At 45.4% G+C, this 21,522-nt stretch overlaps 1 protein-coding gene across 11 annotated transcripts in view; it reads right to left on the reverse strand.

Moving 5' to 3' along the window:
• DNAH9 (dynein axonemal heavy chain 9) overlaps positions 1 to 16,423 on the reverse strand; it is a 352,680-nt gene extending 336,257 nt beyond the window's left edge. For 8 of the 11 annotated variants that reach the window (XR_008997155.1, XM_057500838.1, XM_057500837.1 and 5 more), the window contains exons 1-5: positions 15,909 to 16,422; positions 8,288 to 8,484; positions 6,335 to 6,493; positions 4,814 to 4,944; positions 545 to 756 (exon numbers count right to left, since the gene is read on the reverse strand). Coding sequence is in view for 10 of the 11 variants with exons in the window: in XM_057500838.1 (XP_057356821.1) it covers positions 545 to 756; positions 4,814 to 4,944; positions 6,335 to 6,493; positions 8,288 to 8,484; positions 15,909 to 16,325 (1,116 nt within the window). In the remaining variant the exon portion in view is untranslated. Of the gene's footprint in view, positions 1 to 544; positions 757 to 4,813; positions 4,945 to 6,334; positions 7,119 to 8,287; positions 8,485 to 15,908 lie in introns of those variants that run through there. The other 3 variants (XM_057500844.1, XM_057500843.1, XM_057500841.1) reach the window with 2 other exon arrangements.
• Positions 16,424 to 21,522: the final 5,099 nt, after the last annotated feature.

Below are 21,522 nucleotides of genomic sequence, written 5' to 3' on the forward strand. Positions count from 1 at the left end.
AGCTCACAGGCACTGAGTTCCCAGAAGTGCAGGGCTCAGGGTAAGCCTTGCTGCACATGATCACCTTGGAGCCTCACAACCATGCAGCAGCCCTTTGAGATCAGTCCTCTTCACCCCTGCACAGAGCACGGAGTGAGGCACAAGAGCAGGTAAGGAACTTGCCAGGGCACATCCAGCTGCCAAGTGGTGATACAGTATTTGGCACAGGGATGCCTGACTCCAGAGGCAACATTCCTAACTGGTGCTGACTTCATGCCAGACCATTGGCACAGGTGATTAAAGAGGTCAAAATTCGTCTCCTCCACCCCACCCTTCACTTTCCCCCAGGGCTTGCGCAGAGGGGAAAGGAAAACTGGTCCTCCCAAGTATCCCAGCACTATGAGAATGGCTTGGGGAGTTATTGGCTGTGATGTAACATAATTCAAATGTGAGAACCTTTGCACCATAATACTCTGCCCTGAAAAAAGTGCACACTTTCCTCTTCCCTGTGATTCAGTGCACCAGCCCCCAGGGACAGGTTGTTCGGGATCCTGGGGCAGCCAACCTGCTGGATGAGAAGGTTGCAGGTCTGCTGGAGCAGCACCATGAGCCGCCCTGGGGAGTGGTAGGACTCGCACGTGGCCCAAATGAGACAGACCACGTGGAGCAGAGGCTGAAGCCGTGGCTTCACCTCGGGAAACTCCATGCTCTCGAGGGCTTCCAGGTGGTGGTGGAGTGGCCTCAGGTGCATGTGGATGTCCTGCGCCTCTGCCAGAGCTGGAAGGAATAGGAGATGGTCACCTTCCCTGCTGAGGCTCACAGCCACCGCGTGTCATAGCCACTGAGGGTCTTAGCCACCAAGAGGAGCCCTGTGCCTGGGAAGTAAAGATCTGTAAAGCACTGGCTGCAATCTCTTCTTAAACTTTGAGAACAGAGAAGCCTGGTTCTTAAAAACTTCCTAGCTCTAAGGAGGAAATACTGAAATCTGAAGACCCCTGGATAGCAAGGATAACCATCTGAGGAGTCTCACACAAAATTTCCTGTGTCTGGACTTCTCCCTGGCCCTCCTGGCCCTGCTCTGGTGCTCTGTGTGTAGAAGGTACTTGGTGATCACTAATTTCTGTACTGCTATCTCTGAGGAAACACAGAATAGGTGACAGAGGACAAGGTTTAGAATCAGAAAGATCTGCCTTCACGTGCTTTCCTGTTGTATGATTTGGGCATATTTAAATTTAACTTCTCTGAATTTCAAAAATAGTCTGAACAGTAACAGATTTGAAAGGTTCTTCTGAAGGTTTGAAGGTAGCATGAAGAGATTCTTCATTCACAGCCAGCACGGTGCCCAGACCAAAGCAGGTGTCCCGTAAATGGTAATGAGGAATCTCATTGAGCTCATATGGAGATGTTACAGGGAACAGAGAAGTAGCTCAGCCTGACTGTGGCAAGGCTCCATTTGTTTTCAAAGCTAGGAAAATCTCCTGCCATTTTCTTCTACCGCAGCCAAGAAAACAGGCTCCTTTCACCAGTCATCTTGTGCCTGAGACCAGAAAGTAGGAAAACCCATAGCATCAGGTACTAATTCTGTATGGCCACTTAAAAGGTACTGAACAAAGCCCATTGAACAAACTGAGCCAGAGGGTGAGTTTATACAGGTTGGTTCATTCCTGGGCTGAAGAAGATAATCAGGTACTGTCCTATGAGAGAAGATGTTCTTAGGTTATATTATGTGGGTGAAGTTCTGCATTCCTCCTAAAGGAAAGCTCAAAATATGCACGATTTAGTAAACAGTTGCAATATGCAGGCATTGTTCTACTCACTAGATGTGTACCATCTCATAGGAAGCCCTGTGAGGTAGCTTTATTATCCCCACTTTATAAGTGAAGATATTAAGGCTCAAATACCTTGCCCAGGGTCTGCCTCTGAATTGGCCAGCCCTGCCTAGCTGAGCAAAATCAAGATTATCCCACGTATTTATCATGTTAAATCCCTCACTGGATGGTTGTGGTGCTCATGACACACAGTAGTTTGTGATGTGTACATCTGTACTTTATATCCCAAGTGGAGCTGTGGGAAGCAGTATGTGAATTGGATTTTGAAAGTCAAATGTCATGGTAAATTGATTAAAGCAGTGATTCTTAAATGGGGGAGCTGATGTGAATATCAAAACAGCTGCGTGGGAATAGGCGCTACCAGAATCTAGCAGCCACTCTCCTGAGCACATGCCTGCTTGTACATGTGCTATAGGAAAAGGGGCTGAGACCACCAGGCCAGAGTAACTTTCTCTTTATGATGCCTTTTGTAAGAAGCAAAATCTCCTGTAGCCAAACAGGCACTCCCCTAATTTTTAAGTGCAGAAATATCTGAGGGTTGGCTTATCCAGTTCAGGGTACAATGACCTTCGATCACAAGGTAGATGAAAAGATGAACAGAGTTAAATACACACCTTTTAAAAATGCAAATATAAACTGCCTGTTGCACAGTGATGTTTAGTGGTTTGCTGGTAAATCTTTAACAACAGGCTTTTTGGGGGAGAAAAGCCTTCATTTGTAGCATTTGCCAGTTTCTGTGGTGCAAATAATCCCAATCTTTCCACCATGTCTGATTTCAAGCTACTAAACTGACTTCACTGAGTGTTGGGCAGGGGGGTTGAAAAGAGGTACATACAGCAGGCTCTCACGAGAAACTGCTAGCCAGTCCAGGCTGGTTCCACCATACTACTGGACTTTGACTTCTCTTCTACATACCTGCCTACTAAAGATCTTGGATTGACAACCAGGCTGTTCTCAGCAATCCTGCCCCTGGTGGCCAGACAGAACTCCCTAATTAGTCTTCATTGCCCTGTTTTCTCCCCTTCAGGATTCTGTTGCCTCTAGCTTTCCAAGGTTCTTATTGCAGACAATCTTTTTCCCACACTTTTCCTACATCATTTTAACCACCTTTTTTATGTATCACTGTATTTTAATCTGTGCCTGCTAATCCAGGAATATTTCTTCTCCTTTCCCCCTCTTCAGTCCATCAGTAGCCAAAGGACTACCTGATTGAGACTAATAATGATAATGCACATGTAAATACATTTACTTAGGGTAAAGCAAGACAGATGCTCTGAAACTGAATTAGAAATGAGAAAATCTACCACCAGCCTCTAAAAGCTTTTTATTCTCAGGTGACCCCACCAAAATTTCAGGCCAAGTCTACCTAACTTCTCTAATCAACATTTCTTTTCTTCCATCATTGGAAGTAAGCTATATATTTCAAGGATTTCTAATTTTAGAATAGTGTGTATCTGGTATTATTATAACAGTATTGTTTTTTTTCTAATTTCTTTTCATTGCCAGCATATCTTCTACTGTAAAAGAATCAAATTCTTTTATAACTATTAATCAATATGAATGATTATAATCTATGGATCAATTAACATGAAAAATATATTTGGGGCTCTAAAGAGCCAACTCATAAGTCTACTTTTTACTTTTCTTACTACCTGTTATTTTATTTCAGAGCTCTAGATTTCAGTCATTTGCATCCCTCGTTTCTGATATGTCATGTCTGCTTACTACCTGTAGTACCCAATACTTTTCTCTAAATTGATAAATAAAATCATATAAAATGAAAACTTCAAATCACTACCACAAATGGAAACTAGTGTCACTTGCTAAAAACAGTTGCCCTTTCATGCATTTTTAATAGACCTGTCCATACGTCTCTCACAGTCATCCCTCACAGCAATAGAGGTAAACACACCACTCTGGGGACACCTGTCCCATTTGAATGAAGTATAAATTGGGAACAACTATTGATTCCTCCAGGACACAAAATCCCTCAGCGAAGCAATAAACTAGGGCCTCAAGAGGGCCTGCATTCCAAGCTAGCTTCAGGTGCTGGTAGAGTGGCCTCTCTGATAAGATTTTAAGGCCCAGAAGGACCTGAAAGACTAGCGACTTATGCTGCTTTATCTGTTATAAGCACATGTCAGAAACTCCCCACTGGAACTTTCACCCCTTTAGCTGAGTGGTTTCCAAACCCCAAGGCATGAGGAAGAGAAGGTGGGACAAGGTGTGACTAGTGGGCTCCAGACACAGGGCTCTCTCACCTCTAACAGAGTAAATTCATCTTTCCAGAAGAGAAAAAGGGTTTGGACATCACTGCTTGGATTAAGCTTAAATCATAAGAAATTGCAAGTACCTTTTTAAAAGTGCATTCTGACCTATAATACTGAAGAGCTGGGAGGAGGTTCAATAGGAGAAAGGAAAGAAGGAAAGTACACTGGGGAGAGGGGATGGAGCCTGAAAAAATTTACCTACTTCTAATTTGATGGCTTTGCAATTTTGACAAGGGCGGATCTTGCCTGGTACTCAGATGGCCAGGAAATTGCAGTCCTGTCTGACAGCAGGAACAGAACAAGCAGAATGGAGCTAGAAATGGAACAAACTTCTCAAGGAGCTGGGGCTGGAGGAACCTGAATTCCGGATTCCAGGTGAGAAATTACAATATGCGTTTGGACAATTCAGTACAGTCAATATAGTACTGCCACTGATAACATCTCACAGTGGCCCAGGAAGTCCAGGGTTAGTGTGTGTGTCATAATCATGGTACACACAAAAGCTCAGAGAGGTTGGATGACTTCACCAAGGTCACAAAGCACTAGGAATAAAACAGAGCACAGGGTAGCTCCTTTCCTGCTTTGAGATTTGGAATTCTTGCCACTATACCAGATTATGTCAGGGCGCAAGGTTAGAAGGACTGGAAGCTGCTGAAATCAGAGACAGATGATGATTCAGCATTAAATACAAAATTTCAGTCAAACGTATTTATGAAAATACTTGCTGGTCCTCACCTGCAACGACATCTCTGAACATGGCTTGAAAAGCTGGGAAGTAGCTGCTCCGAAGCTTGTCCAGGAGCCCAGCCATGCCCCTCACTTTTATCGTTCTCAGTTGATTGTAAATGTATTCCAGATCCTCAGACCTGAAACATGGTGGAGAAGGGTGAAGCCAGGTGAACTTCAGGAAACACTAGCCATGCTGTGATGACCCACCCTCACATGGACAGAGGGGAGGCCGGCTCTGGCCCAAACAGCCAGGGCATCTGTTCCTGGACCATGAGGACCAAAGCCTGAGATGGGAACAGGTTCAAAGGGCAGCTCCAGGAGGTAACAGCGTAACCCCACTGTGACCATCTGGTGGCTTAAAGCCTGGCAGCTGGAAGCCATTAGCTCTCGCAGTGAGGTTTGGGGCAGGGTGAGAGAGGTGTTGTCAGAGGAAGAAGGCAGAGGAAGGTCCCACAGTAGGTCAGCAGAAGGTCAGAAACCAGGCAAGGCGGGTGGACCGGGTGGGGGGCAACCCAGCACAATGGTGCGGACAGGGCTGGAGCCCTACAGGCATGACTGGTCACTGACATGGACAATATCCATTCACAGCAAAGACAGGGACATTGCCTTGAACATCTGTCTGCTTTTGAGTAAAGGATTAATCAGCACAATGATAAATAGGAACAAGGAATGTGGATGTGGGGAAAATTGAAGCCCCTAGGCCAGGATCCTCACCTGACCCTAAACTCCTTGATGATGTAATTGGCCTGCTGCTAGGCTAATACTTTCACACCTGTAGGCAATGAGCTATTATTGACTGAGTCACTATATAAAGAGCTCTGTCCAGTGCTCTGGTGGAGGCAGAGATGAAGGAGGATTACGGACCTGCAGACTGCTGGATGCAGACATGATTCTAGTGCTCAACCTACTGCCAGGAGAGTAAAACTGGGTATAAACCCTTTTAGTCCAAGAATGTTCTGTTGTCATTTCTCGGTCTCACTCGGTTCACTCATAGTGAACTTGCTTAGGGATGAAACCCAAGGCCAGACTGGGAGAAAGGAGGGTAATGAGCAGGAGCAATAATTAGGTCTTTCTGGAACCCTGTGGGGCTTGGACATAGTGGATAAAGGGCTTCCCAGCCCTCCTAACCATTGGCTGGGACCTAGGAGAGACTGCTCTGCAGCTAACCTCCAAAATCCTCTTTTGTCTAGATCCTTACAAAATGTGTGTGCATATAGCCTTGAGTTTTCAATGGAGAAGGAGCAGACAGGTAGAAGAAAGATATGAAAGAGAGTTAATTAATTTTACAAGTAGCTGAAAGAGCCTGTTTTTGAAGAAATATCAGAAGATGTACTGACTGTAGCCCAAGAAAGGAGGGATGGCTACTGTCCCTCGGGAAAAGTATGCATCTTCTGTGCATGGAAAAGTTGTCAACTGAGCTGCCTGCCCTAGGGTGATGGGAAACATCTGGGAGTGGCAGCAGACTCAGTGGCCGGCTCCCCAGGCATTATCCTCTGTATCCATCTGCTCCCCAGGGTTTGTACCTACCTGTTCTTCCAGAACTCCAGCTCCACCTTCGGGGTGGGATTCTCCCCTTGCAGGAGTGGCTGGGAAGACTCTCTCCTGAGTACCACCTGGACTTGGTGGCTCCACTGGATCACTGCCGACTCGATTGCATAGATGACTGACTTATCTGTGGAATCCAAGCTGTGGAAGACACAACAAATCCCCTGGGCTACTGGAAATGACTTAATTCTGGGTGTCCCCCAAACAGAACCCCAAACCTTTTAAAAATAGGTCAGAGTTCCATTTAGTCCAGGCACTTGTAACTTGTTAGATGATAGCCTCTGATGAGTGGTCAGTGAAAAGTACAAGCCCTCCCTCCCCAGACAAAATGCTTGTGCATGGGCATACACACAGTTATTCACGACCTGCCATTTCTTCATTTGGTCTTAGTTCTGTCCTGAGCCCCAAGAGGAAACAGTTCATTTACCTCCTTCTCCAAGGCAGACTGTCAGCCACCTGAACACCACTGTCGACTTCATTTTGTCCTCATATTTCCAATGAAGAATGGAATTCCCAAGCATTCCCTTCCCCCTCATACACCTTTTTACAATAAATAAATTAGGGATATTTTGAAAGGGGTTGAACGTCCAAAACACACTGTGGTTGCCTTTTCACAAAGTCTTAACTGACAACCATTCATACCAAGAACCCAGGGCACAACTGATGCACAAAGAGAATCTATAATATGCATTTTTATGAGAAACCCACATTCACTTAATTTAGTTAAATTCATATTTGTTGAGCAGTGATATGGCACAAGGGATTATGGAAGATATTAAAGGTAGATGATAGTCACCTCCCTGAAATATGATCCAGCCTTCTGGGAAGTTATCAAATTTGAACAAAGGGAGACAAACTCAATAATAATTATATATGGACACACTGACTACAACTGAATGTTATTATGTTAAAATACAAGAGAAAGAGGAAATGGGTAATTTAAATTTATTTATTTTGAAAATTGGATACTTTTATTAAACCACAGTAAGTTTTCCAGTTAACTGGGAAATTGCTTCAAATTATATATGTAGCAAATTACTTCCAATAGCAAAAACTCATTATGAAGTACATTGGCATCCCAGCAATACTTCTTCAGTTCAAATCATGAGCCATGAGCACATAAAAATGAGTCAGATTTTTGGAAACTTTGGGCAACATGGCAGGCCAACCTCATGTAGCTGCTGTCACACACTCATAGAGGTGCTGGAGAGAAGATGACAAAATGTATCATTTAGAGACACAGGCTGGCTTGAAAGAAAAAGAAAAAGATCGCCCATTATACACCTTTTTAAAAATAAATAAATCTAGGGAGGGCTTAGAAGGGGTTAAACACCCATTCTGGTTGCCTTTCATGGGAAAAAACAAAGGTAGCTCACAGCAGGAATGGTAAGTAGAAGCAGCTGGTGGATTTCACTCTGAAAAGGAGAAGAGGCTGGTGTTTTAATGCGCCCTTGGTGCAGGAAGTATGGCCTTCAGCCTCAACAAAGCCACGTTTGTTTTTGTGGGGAAAAAAAAAAATCCCTAGGACTTAAAGTGTCCAGCTGCTGGGGGGGGGTAGGATAGCAGGGAAATGATGTGCAGGGTGAATGCTGGGCAGTGGCGCAGGACCCCCAGGCTGGGTCTTTGCCGATGATGACATGCTGTCCTGCTAAGCAAACTAGTGACCCCATTGTAACTGCTCTTGGCCCTGAAATAATCTGAGCAGAGAAGGGCCACGTTGCTGTGAGAGCATTAAAAGCCTTCAGGCAGAGGGACAGGGCAAGGGTGATAATTAGCGGAAATATACAGTCCAAGGATGTTGGCAAACAGAGCAGACAGTGGGCTTGTGTGCAGTACAAGGAGCTGTGCAGTCAGGAACAACATAAAGAAAACACTCAAATAAACCAGCATCTCCCATATCTCAGAGGCCCATATGGCCAGGCTGGTGGTACTTACACGGTCTCACTTTCAGAACCCACAAACTCTATTTTTTCTGAGCCTGCTGGAAGAGGCAGCAAAGTTTTCCCCTTCACTTGCTCAAGGATGACCAGGAGGTCACACTGGAGGCTGTGGGCATGCCGCTGGACATCTTGACATAGCACGTGGGGCCAGTCGAGGTGATTCTGTTCATTGGCCAAGACAGGGATAACAACCTGGAACAGACAAGCATGGGAAAGAAAGGCATGCATTCTACTTCTGAGACCTTAAAGAAAAGCTATTCTGAGAAACACCCAGAAAGCCCTACACCACCTTCTCCGGTGCTGGTGCTGTGGGGCTTGACACTGGAACCAGCATTATGACACCTGGTAAAATCAGGAGGGCCTCGACTCTATCCTGCAGATAAGGTCCCCTAGCCAAACAGCCCTTCTTATCAAAAGGACTAGGCCCAGCTGCTGCTTATCCCTGAGAAGCGGGCTTCAGGTCCATGCCAGCCAGTGGAATTATTCAAACAAGCCAATCCCATCCTCCCACAGGACACCCCACCCCCTCTTGATACTACAAAGAGGGCTTCACACAGCCCTGGTTGTTCACTGTTCCCAAATTCAGCCCCCATGTGGCCCTGCACGACACTGTATCCGGCTCCTCTGGGCTGTGAGTATGTGATGAATAAACTGCTGTTGGTCCCATCTGTCCAGTGTTGTGTGCTCAGCCATCCCCATAACCCTGGGGCAGGAATCCCTCCTTCATCAGCAGGGTGAGCAGGAGGTGACTGAAACTGTCCCAAAGGCCAGAGGCAAAACACAGGACAGATGCAAGTAAGGATGACTTTGTCCACAGGTGGCCTAAGGGGGCATCTTAAAAAAGTAAGCCAGCTTGAGGACCTTGAATCTATCTGGAGGGTGAACACTAGTTGGTTTGGCCACCCAGCATAGTTCCTCTTCCTTGGCACTCATCTCCAGATCCAGGGGAGGACCTGTGGCCAAATCGGAGCCGATGAGAATCAGTGTCTTGTCTAAATTTTTTGAGGGAGAGAAGCTTTCTCTTTTCTCTGAGCCTGGAATATTTGGTGGCCATCTTGCTACCACGTGGACCCTTAGGGGGAGTTTATAGATGGAGAGAGACCAAGTCCTGTGACATCACTGGAGGCCCTGGATCATGATGCTCTGAACTTTCTGAGCTAATTTAAATTGAGGTTCCTGCCACTCCCAACTTAAGAAATTGTAATTAACACACCTCACTAGGAACATATGCCTGTCAAAAGCTCAGATGATGGGAAGGGAGTATGAGAAAGAAAAACAGAGGATCAGGTAATGGGAAAAAGAACTACACTGAGAAGAAAATATGGACTCATGTGGTTGGGTGGGTTCTATACATGACCAATGAGTCTGTGTGGCTGTGACACAGAATACTTGGACCCAGCATGTGAATCGAGGAGGGTGATCCTTGCCTGCCCTGTCTGGAAAGAGTGAACTGAGAACTTACAACAAGGTGAACAGAGACAGAATGTCACAAACTGAGCTTTATTCATATTTATGTTAAGAAAGGACTCTTTGGGCCCAGGGCAAAGGCCTACCAGGGGAGAGAGTATGAACAAGAATTCTCCTAGGATCTCAAAGCAGGGACTATATCTCATTTGGTCTTTATTTACCCACCATCCTCCCTAAGGTCTGGCATGTAGGAAGCTCTCAGCAGAGATTCATAGGATAACATAATACTTGCTGTCTGAGAAAAAGTGGTGGATGGGCTTGGGTTGGACTTTGGAGGGCTCTGAGTAATAGAAAAATAATAAATATGGACTTTCGATGAAATGAAAAACTATGCATTCAATAATTTAATGAATATTTATTGAGCATCTACTATGAGCTAGTACTGTTCTGGGTGCTGGGAAGGTGTGTCAGTGAGCAAAACAAAGATTCCTGACCTCATGAAGTTCATATTCTAGGGGAGAGACAGTCAACAACCAAGTTCTGTGAAAAAAAGTCTAAACAAAGCAGGTGAGGAGGATCAGGAATGTGGGCTGGAGGGGTTGTAATTGTTCAGTGGAGTGATGGGAGGCAGACCTCACTGAGAAGGTAACATTTGAACAAAGTCTAGGGAGGGTAGGGAGGGTGAGGTACAGACCCTTAGGGGGAACATACTGCAGGTAGAAGGAATAGCCAGCACAAAGGCCCTGAGGTGGGAGCATGCCTAGGGTGGCCCAGGAGCAGTGTGGAGGTCAGTGAAACAGGAACAGGGTTATGGAGAAGAGCAGGGCTGAGTCAAGCAGGTCAGAGCACAGGCGGCCCTACCTGTGGGATTTTGATTTTCCCCCTCAGAGGAGCGGCAATCACTGGAGGGTTTTGAGAAAAGGGCTGACATGGTCTGACACCTTTTTTAGTAGGGTCACTCCAGCTGCAGTGTTGAGAATAGACTGTCAGGAGCCTAAGCAAGAGAAAGGGATGGGTTAGCAAGCTGTGCTATGACACAGAAGGCAGTGGCTTGGCACGGGAGTAGTGGAGGAGATATAAGAAATGGTCTGTTCCTATACACATTTTGAAGATTCGACCATGATTTCTTGATGGATTAGTTACAGGGCTGTGAGAAAATAAAAGGGGTCAGGATGACTCCAAGCTTTGGAATTTGAATAACAGGAGGAACGGCACTGCCAGTAACTGGTGTGGGGAACAGAAAGGGTGGAGTATGTTCTCGACAGAAGACCGGGAATGCGTTTTTGGACACATTAGCATTTGATACATCTGTTGGACTTCTGACTGGGGACATTGAGTAAGCAGTTGGATATGGTGGCTGGGAGTTCAGAGAAGACTAAAGGTAACAAATTTGGTAGATGTCAGGTACAGATCGTTTGTGGAGCTCTGAAGGCGAGTGAGTGCCCACAAGGAATTGAGTATATGTAGAGAAAAGATGTCCCAGGAATAAGCCCTAGGGTTCCCATGTTAGGAAGTTGGGAAGGAGTCGGGGTGCCATCAGCGGACACTGAGAGGGAGTGGCCATGTGATAGAAGGTAACTGGAAGGCTGTCTCCCAAAAGCCAAGGGAAGAAAGGAAAGGGTCATCAGGAGCTATGTCAAGCGCTTCTCGCAGGTCAAGCAGGAAGAGTACTGATAATGAGCCTCCAATTAGTGGAGGTCACTGGAGATACTGGCAAGTTCTTTCATTTCTCTTCCATGCAATGCAGGGGTAAGGGTCCTGTGAGTGTGTATGAGATAAAGCAAGAAAAGAAGGGGACACAGCCAGAATAGACATGGATCCTAGACATGCTGCTAGAAAGGGGACCATAGAAATAGGATGGTAGTTGGCAGAAGGAATGAGGATTTTGTTTGATGGGAATTATCTAGTGCAGAGGGGAAAAACAGGAATGTAGGAGAGAGGGGAGGATTGCTGGAGTGACCACCTCAAGGTGAGAATGGGCAGAATTAGTCCAAAAGCGGCAGTTTTAGTCCTTGGGTGGGCATCAGGTGACAGCAGACAGTCTGCAGCCACGGGGGGGATGGCAGAGCACCGAGTACAGCTATTGGCAGACGGGCTAGATAAAAGCAGCTCCGGAAATTTTATTCTATTATTTATGTTTTTTTAAACCAAGCAAGCATCACAGAGTGAGGCTGATAGAGGAGATTTTGGATATTTGAGGTAAAGAAAGAAAGTGTGCAAGAGTGATTATGAAGAACAAGAAAACAATTGGCATTGGAGGTATGGGATGTCAGTCGGAAAGCATACACCTCTGTTGGAGGTTTGGGGCCATGAATTTAAAGCGGAGCCAGTTGTTCTCTTCTCTGGCCCCACTCAGCTTCATGGCTGCAGCTATGGAGTAGGCAGAGGCTGGATTTCACCAGGATTATGATTTTGCCAAGCAGGTACAACAAAGCAGGGCAGAGGCCTGTCGGTCAGGAGCAAGGGAATGAGGAGAATGATGGTGCACTCCAGCTGGGTAACAGGGAGAGAGGGACAGTGGGAAGGTGGTGGGAGCCACGGAATGGAGATTCTAGCAGGGTCACGAGCTTGTTGTGGTGACATGGGACAGAGTGAGCTGGAAAACAGGAGCAGTGGCCAGAGAAAGAGGTGCCTGAAATTGGATCATGAAGGGATGGTTTGGTAATTCAAGGTCTGGGAATGGGTGGGAAAGGGTGGTTAAGATAGGGAGGAGTAAGCATCAAGGAGCCCAGAGGCTGCCTGTTTGGAAGGATTATTTGTGTGTTTACTGAAATGGTCACCTGTTAAGACAGGAGTAATGCTGGGGAGGGTCAGAGTGGACTGGGAGCCCAATCACAGAGGAAGGAAGGCAGTGTCATCAGGACCTGGTGCAGCAATGAGGAGAGAGGGTGGCTTTGTCTGATGGCATGAGATTCAAACTGGAGGCTTTCCAAAATTAATCAAGAAGCAGCATAGAGGAGCAAGGACACCTGTCTCACCTCCAGGCTCAGAGGTAGAAGGGCAGTGGGAGAAATAAGGCTGTGCCTCCGAGGAGAGTCAGGTTTGGGTTAGAGAAAGGTGACAGGACAGTCAGAGAAGTGAGGACACTTTTAAATGGAATGCAGACCAACAGTAATTCTTATCCTTTAGGGAATACCTACAACATCACACACTCTGTTCCAGGTGCCCTAATACATTAGTTCTAAATTTCATGACACCCTGCAAGGTAGTTTGCCACTGAAGAGATGAGCTGACCTGCTCACATTACACTGATGAAAGTGACAGAATCAGGATTTGAGCCCAGGTCCATGCAACTCCAAATCCCATGCTCTCTCTCCAAAACACAAAACTTTACAACAGCATCTATGTTTCAGAGCTGTAGGAAAAATAACCAGGCAGCAGTGCAGAAAGTGATTGGGAGGAGGAAGAAAGGGAGCAGGAGAACTAGTTACTAAATTGTCTGTTCTTCCTTGGAAACATTTTTTTTTCTTTACTACTAGTGTAATGGGAGAAAAATGTTAAAAGGTATAGCTTCCTCCCCTGGTTAACACCTCCCCTCCCAACATCCCCCCCAACACACACACACACACACACACACACACTCACACACACACACACACACTCACACAACCCAGGAAGCCTTGTCTTAGGCAGGTGGGGACTTCACTTTAGTGCTGCTGAAGGGGAGCATGCAGCCTGCTTCAGCCAACACACAGGAGCAGGGAGGGTCGGCAGCAGAGCTGGGAGGGGCTGGGGGGCTTAGGGCACCAGGGGTAGGCAGGGTTCTGAAGTGACTCTGGAGTAGCTTCAGGGCACATACAAAAAGAAGGTGGCAGAGGAGTGGGTGAATGGCCTAAAGACTGTTGTTAGAGGTTTGAGAAATATAATTATTTTATTTAGAGTTTTAAAAGAGGTACCATACAAACTACAAAAGCTTTGCAGTGGAAAGTGAGTTTTCCACCTAGAAACAGTAGCATACTATACGTACAATTCTGCACCTCTTAGAAATTATTTAAATTGAAGCAAAATTTAAATAATTATTTAAATTGCAGCATTGTTCAGAAAAGCCAAGAGCTGAAAGCAACATAAATGTCCATCCAGGGAGAAATGGATAAATAAAATGTGTACATATAATATACAATGGAATTTTATGGAGCCTTCAAAAGGAAGGGAATTCTGCCACATGGATGAATCTTGAGGACATCATGCTGAGAGAAATAAGCCAGTTACAAAAAGTTACAAATACTGCATGATTCCACTTACATGAGGTGCCTAGAATGGTCAAGTTCAGAGGTACAGAAAGTAGAGTGGTGGTTGCCAAGGGCTGGGGAGGCGGAAGGAGTGGTTTAGTGGGTATAGAGTTCATTCATGTGGGATGGGGGAGTTCTGGGCTCTGTGGCACAAACAGTGTATGTACATGTGGCTGATAATATTGTACCTTACACTTGGAAATTAATGGGAGAGTGAATTTTATTTTATGTGTATTTTTGATACACACAAGTTATCTTAAGGATTATTGCACATCAGTCGTTTCTTTTAATTATAGATAGACCTTCATTCATTCACCCAGTACCCTGCTGATGAACGGTCAGTTTGTTTCCAATCTCTTTCAATGTACCAATGAAAATTCTGGAACATTTGAGGGTTTGAATTATTTTAAAATCACTTTTGAATTGCCTTTGTTGATGGATACATTTCCTTTTGCAACCCTGGGATGGACCCACTGTCTGCCACATGCATGTGTAGTTCCATCTCTGAACCTTTGTCCAGTCTGCTCCTCATCCCTCAAAAGTTACTTTGTTCTCAATTTATCCTTCCCTTCTTCTTATTCAGGAGCCAGTGCAACACTTGAGGCTAGTTCAGGCTCTCAGACCACCCACACAGCTCTCACCTCTGAGCCCAATGGCACTTCCCATCACCACCATACATTAGGGGATTTTACCCAAGCTTGGACTTCTGTAGGGATGGTGTTCAGACAATGCCCAGCAGTCAAGCCATTTGGGCTGTTAAACACTTCCCCATCTACTGAGAAACCTAGCTTCTAGCTTCTCTGGGCCCCTCAGAGCAACTCTAGCCCCTTCTGGAATTCCCCCTTCAGTAGCTTCCTGATAAAGCAGCTAAAGGGCTAACACTTGACATGGCAGGGAGCCTCCAGAACCTGGCTCCAACACTGGGGCCAAGTCGTAGAACTACCTCCACCGCAGTCATACAGGCTTTAAATATTTTAAGAGAACTACCTCCACCCCAGTCATACAAGCTTTAAATATTTTAAATACATGAGTAATTTCATGGGCGCGATCTTGTCTTCTATTTCTTTGGTATTCCCCATAGCACCTGTCACATGAAACACCACATAACCAGTACTCTGAAAACACTTATTTCACAGCGTGCAGGATCCAGGGCATTGGGCCTCCAGAAGCATGCACACTCAACTTACAGGGACGCTTACTCCCATTCCAGAAAGATCTAAATGTCCCAAGAATCTCTCCTGAGCACCCTGCCTGAAAGCTCCCACACTCTCCAGGCTTCTGCTGTGGGCTCATGGAAGCACTCCATAACCCATATCTCTGGAGAGCTTCTCCCCCAGCTCCAGGCAGACCCCTCCAAATGCCTGTTGGACATTTCCAACTGGACGCCCCAACTTCTTATCTTGGCACAGGGCTGACATTTGGCACACGGTTGTGTGATGAATGAATAAGATGAAGTCAAAGCCAGCCTACCTCCCCTTTTAAATCTTCTCCAGAAGTAAACACTATAGATAGCATTTCACCTCCCTCACCTCACTGACCCAAGAGAAATTCCCCTTTGTTAACCATTTCCTGTCTTCCCAGTACCAGGGTCCAAGACGGATGAAGAGACACAGCCTTAAAAAGCAAGCGGTCAAGACCCAGCAGGCACCCTTGGGATTTTAGCGTCCCCTCACTTCGGCTTGAACGCAGGCCAGGCCTGAAGTAAGCTTAGTCCCTAGACTTTCTCACCCTGACCTGGCCCCTACTCATATTTCCCCCGCTCTCATTTACAGCTGCCTCACGTCTCAGGGGTCAGCTCCGTCCGGTTCCCACTCAGCCCCACCCCTCCACTCCAACTGGGACCCACCCCAACCATCCTGCTCTCCTCGGACACCCCAAACTGGGCTCCTGGCCTCACTCCCCTGGCCCCTCCCCGCCGCCCCGTCTCCTCCTCCCCTCCACCTCTCCAGTTGCTCCAGCGCGGGGCCAACCCACCCTCACCTCGGAGAACAGCGCGGACAGGTGCTCCAGAGGGGCTGCGGGCACGTCCCCGCAGAGCACCGAGCCGCGGAGGCTGTGAGGCCCGGGCGGCTCGGGCCTGGTGCGCAGGAAAAAAAGCCCCTTAGCGCGAGGCGTGCCAGAGTCGGGTCCCGCGTCCAGCCCGGGTCGCAGCGCCAGGCCCCCGGGCCCGGGCCGCACCACCAGCAGCGGCTGCGGACCCTCCGCAGCATCGCGGCCCAGGAAGGCGTGCAGCAACCTCTCCGCCTCGGCGGTGCCCGCGCAGCGCTCCCAGGCGCCCGCAGCCGGCCGTAGGCTCTGGACCACGTAGGCCCCCAGAAGTCGCAGGCGCCGGTCGGCGCCGGCTTCGTCTTCTGCGTTCTCCTCAGCCAGCGCGGCCCGCTCCTCCGCGCTCAGCATCGTGCGGCCTCTGGCTGCCTCGGGCAGCAGCGGTTTCCCTAGCGACGGGGACGCAGCCGGGGCTCCCTCCTCCGCTCCCCTCCTATTGGGCACAGGACTCCTGGCCCCGCCCCTTCCTGTCTAATAAGGTAAGAGAGGGAAGGCTGGGGAAGGGGCGGGATCGCGTCGTTGTTGCTAGGAGACCTGCGGCTGCTCACGTTTAGCGTGTTGTCTCTCCTATTGCAAGTGCTGGAGGGTGATGGTCCTAGGGCACTGGTTTGTAGGATATAAATGCTGTTAAGGGTCCTGCCAGTTAAGGTCAGATGACATTCCTTAGAGGTCTCCAGACACTGAAAACATTCTGGATGTCTCACCTAGTCCCCAAATGCGTACTTCAAACTTAAGAATAATGTCAGATCATAAAATGGATGTAAAGGAATTCAGTGATGTTTTTAACTTATTTGCCACGAAAACAAATACTTTAGAGCAATGCTTATGTGGACACTAAGCATTTGAAGTGTGCTGGTGCAGCTGAGGAACTGAATTTTTAAATTTTAATTTTAAGTAATTTAAAATTAAATAGTCAACATGTGGTTCACAGCTCAGCCTCAGAATTATATTACCAGTTATATTTTTAAGAGGTTTTTTAGTGTCCTGCTGTGTCCGTGCCTTAAGTGTGTGCTTCATCTGACAAATGGGAACTCAGAATCTGAGATCACTTTGATTTCTGTATGCCCCCAATCAGTTCTTCTCAAATGCAGCAAAGCAGTTTTAAATGTGCAGGGTGCTCAGACCCTCCCATTCCTGCTGTATATCTGGACCTTGTCTTCAAAAAGGAATAATGTGAAACACCTTTCAAAAATTAGCATTTGCCACCTGCTGAATCCTCCATGATCAGGATATAAATAACCTGGTCCTCTGCATGTAGTAAGGTGAGATGGGACAAGGAAAGATATAGCCTCGGTAGCATGAGAACTGCAGGTTTGAAAGAGCTCCCTTCTGCCCTGTTCCCTAATTATAGGCACCAACCAGAGACAGCAGCATTTCTGGGTAAAAAGAAGACTTGTAATGGGCTTCAAAGGCATATTAACAGAATAAGCCCTTATCAAAGGCAGCGAGGCTAACAAGAGGCCCTCAGGAAATGCTATAGCTAGAAGGTAAAATGATTGATTTCATAATAACTGGGGCACAGGAGGTGCTATGATGAAAAATGTTCCCATAGAAAATGAATCTTTATGTTTGTAAAGAGTGTTTTATCATTGCCGTAGCAACAGTAGACCAACCAGGAGTAAAGGAACAAAAACAAACACACACATGATTTTTAAGATGAATTTGATAATTGGCATTTCAAAAAAAGCATCAGGGAAAAGAAATGTTGAGGCCTTCCTACACATACCATAGTTGGTAGAGTTTGTATTTTGCACATAGGAAGGCATCATTTTTTTAATGCTTAGGACCTCCAAAAGTGTCAATCCTAATCATGTTTTACAAAGAGAATAAAGTCAGGACCATTAACTTCCTGTAAAGTCTTCCAATAAAGTTTCTATCACCCCACCATGGCCTATTTGCCCCTCATCCTCTTTGTCCCTTTGTCCCAATATACATAAAAATACAAACACGGGAACCTGTGAAGATGCCTTGAAGAGGTCTAAGAATGAAGCCTCCTGAACACTGACAGTGCCAGCTTTTGCCTTTTTCCCCCAACTGTACACCTTAATCTCCATTTTAGAAAGAGATTTGGCAGCAGGGGTGTCTGTATGGGATTTACTGAAAACAATTAATACCATCTTTATTTTGTATAATTATGATAAGGAAACAAAAATACAAGTATATTTGCTCTTACTGTGTAACAAATCACTCCAAATAATATCTATTTAAAATAGCAGTAGACATTTATTATCTCACATAGTTTGTGATGGGTCAGAAATTTTGGAGCAGCTTATCTGGGTGGTTCTAGCTCAGGATCTCTCATAATATTGCAGATACGATGTCATCAGGGGCTGCATCATCTGAAGGTTCTGACTGGATGTGGAGTCAGTGTTGGCTGTTGCCAGGAGGTTTCAGTTTCTGAACACCTGGACCTCTCCATTGAGTGCTTGAGTGTCCTTACAACATTATGTCCGGCTTTCCCTGAACCAAGTGATCTAAGAGAGAGTAGGACAGAAGCCATGTTACCTCTTATGATACATTGTCATTTCTGGTGTAATCCTACTCATTATAGAGGTCCACCCCATTCACTCTAAAAGGGAACTACACTAGCACATGAATACCAGAAGACAGGACTCATTGGTGCACATCTTAGAGGCCGGCAACTACAAATGGTGTTAAGGAAGAGTTGAATTTGTGTGATTGTTCAGATGGAATTATTTCCTTTTCATAAACTAGAAATTTGGACTTGCTTCCATGAGCATAACATTTTTATGTCAGATTTTTTGCTTGAAATGGCCATGCACAATTCCTATTCAACACTTTTTAGTAATGATCCCTTCAAATTCTGGATAGTCATCACTGACAGGAAATTTGTTCACACAAGCCAGTAATGCAAAATTTAAAGCCTTTCACAATCATTCAAAAATTAACAGTTGGCATTATATGTAGAGAACTGAGCAGCTTTCTTCCTTGACAAATGGTATGTTGAAATTTCTTGTGATGCTGTGGATATTGAATCTACATCAATGTTTCTATATCAAATATTCAAAATAGTGATAAAGGTTTAATTCAAAGAATATGCATGCATTGTTAGTCTCCTTGCTGCTATCTTGGATACCACTAAATGAAGACAGTCAAATACAAATGTGCAGATGTGTTGGGTACACGTGTAGAAGGAGAGAGGCCAGGCTACCTGGAGCTCCAACCAGGACACATGTATAAGAATATTAATTGTTCCATATTCATGAGAGCAAATTCATGGGAAACAAACCAGTTGTTCATCAATGATAGGATGGAAAAATAATTGTGTTGTATACTACTCATAGAATAAAATACTATACAGCAGTGAAAAGGAGTGGACTACAGCTCCATGCATCAACATGGGAGAATCTAAAAGGAATAATGCTAAACAAAAAAAGACAAGTTGCAGAGGAGTCCTTTCAGTATTTATTAGTTTTAAATTAAATGATATTTTGTTAGACATATATAATCTAGAGAAAACTAAGGGAATGATTATCCTAAAATTCAGATTTTGATCATTTTTCAGGGGCAGAGGGGGAAAAGTCATGGGATGGTGAGGGACCCACAGGGGCCCCTTATGGTCCTGGTGATATTTTATTTAACCTGGCTTATGGGTTTTCATTTTATCATTCTTCTTAAACTGTGCATATATATTATGTGCTTCTTTGTGTATGTATGATATACTTCACAATTAAGAAAAGTTATGTGCCATTTCTTGTACTCTGAATGTTGTGGGACTACTCATTTCCATTACTGGGAATAAGTAAATTATTATTCATAGAAATGCTAACATTTTATTAGATTTATAAGGGTATACATCAAATATCTTTACATTTTTAAGTGATTAAATTTCACAACTTTTATAATTCAGTCTGTTGCTAGTGGCTTGTCATTGGGTTCAGTAGACACTGTTCAACCCTTCTCTTTACTTCTTGGTTCTCTTCAACACAGATCCCTGATTCACTGTGAAACATTCTAGACTGCTGATTTCCATGGCAATCACCCACCTCTTGGCTTCTTCCCCTGAGTCTCTTTGACTACTCTGGTTTTACCTATCCCTTCAATATTGACGTTGCTTAAGCATCTGTCTCAGACCTGCTGGCCTTCTCACTTTAAAATCTCTCCTTGTATGAACTTGCTAATTCAAGGTAAAAATTCTTCCTTTTATGCTGCTAGCTCCCAAGTCCATATCTCCAGCCAAAACTACACAGGTGTAACATTTTAGGGTAATATCTGTTTTCCCCTCAAATCTCTATAGAAATTGTTCCATTGCTTTTTCGAAACTTAGTGAAGAGAAGTCTGAAGCCAGCTTGATTTTGTTCTTTGTAGGTGTCATTTGAAACTACCTGTTTGTTTGAGGCATTTGTCCCCCTCTCTTTTTGTCTCTGTGATTCTTAAAAATGTTTCAGGTTATAGCCGAACTCCCACTGAATTGATTTTTGCCTGAATTATGAGAGCCCATTCAGTTCTCGTGATGTGTTCCTTTACAGTAGGAAAGACTGATCTATAGAATCTTTGATTATTACTTATTTTCCATTTGTACTTTCTGGTCTGGTTTTCTGGTAGTGTAGATTGAGAGAATGTGCTAAAAATTATAAGGGATACATTTTGAAATACTAACTGAGGTTTTTTATTCCTATATGTTTTGATGTTGTCCTGTGGCTCTCTACTCAGTGAGGTAGTGACATTTAATGCCCTAGGGGAGTGTGGATACAGCCTAAAACAGTCCACTGAATTCCTGAATAGTTTTAAACACATAGTAGAGACAATAAAGTGAAAGCCATGCTATTTCTTTTCTTTCATGGTAAGAACCAAGCACTTAAAAGGGAGAAAAGCATTTATTGTACAGCTTATATGTTTTAATCCCAAGAGCTTGGCTTTGAATATACAGAGCATGGTCTGGAAGACTGAGAGGCTAGAATGTATATCCTAAAAGGTAGAGGGCTAGGAGTGCCTGGTGACCTGATGAGCAGATTTCCCTAAAAGGAGCTAAGAACTCTTTCTAGGATGGGGAGGGGTGGGCATGCACAGTAGAGGACAACGTGGTTAGAGCTGTAGAATTCTTGATCCTTTCTGGAGAGTCTGGGGAAGGGGGAAGACACGAAAGCTACTGGGAGAGCTTGGGTGTCCAGGGGGAGGGGACACCCGAGCCTGGCTTGCCAGGGAAGACACGGGCAATTCGAGGACGTGAAGTCCTTTTATGCAGCCTGGCCCCTGTGCTAGAGCGGCAGTGGGGGAGGGCCGGGTTTGAGGAGAGTAACCAGAAGGCGGCTTTTCAATGCTGCCTTGCCTTCACAGGCTGCAGGGACAAGGGGCCTTTTTCATGGTTAGGAGGAGAACAAAAATGCTTAGAGGGCCAGCATAGGGTCAGGCTGACAAGGACACAGCAGGACCTGCATCCCCTGGAGGCCTTGGTGGATGTCTACACGGACTGGTTACAAGGACTAACAAGATGGTTTACATCTCAGTGAGGGCAAAAGACAGACATAGACCCGCTTCTGATGGCCAGTAGGTATAAGCTCTCTAGGAACTCACAACCCTCCGAAAA

Source organism: Manis pentadactyla, chromosome 4, assembly GCF_030020395.1.
Source record: "Manis pentadactyla isolate mManPen7 chromosome 4, mManPen7.hap1, whole genome shotgun sequence".
NCBI lineage: Eukaryota > Metazoa > Chordata > Mammalia > Pholidota > Manidae > Manis > Manis pentadactyla.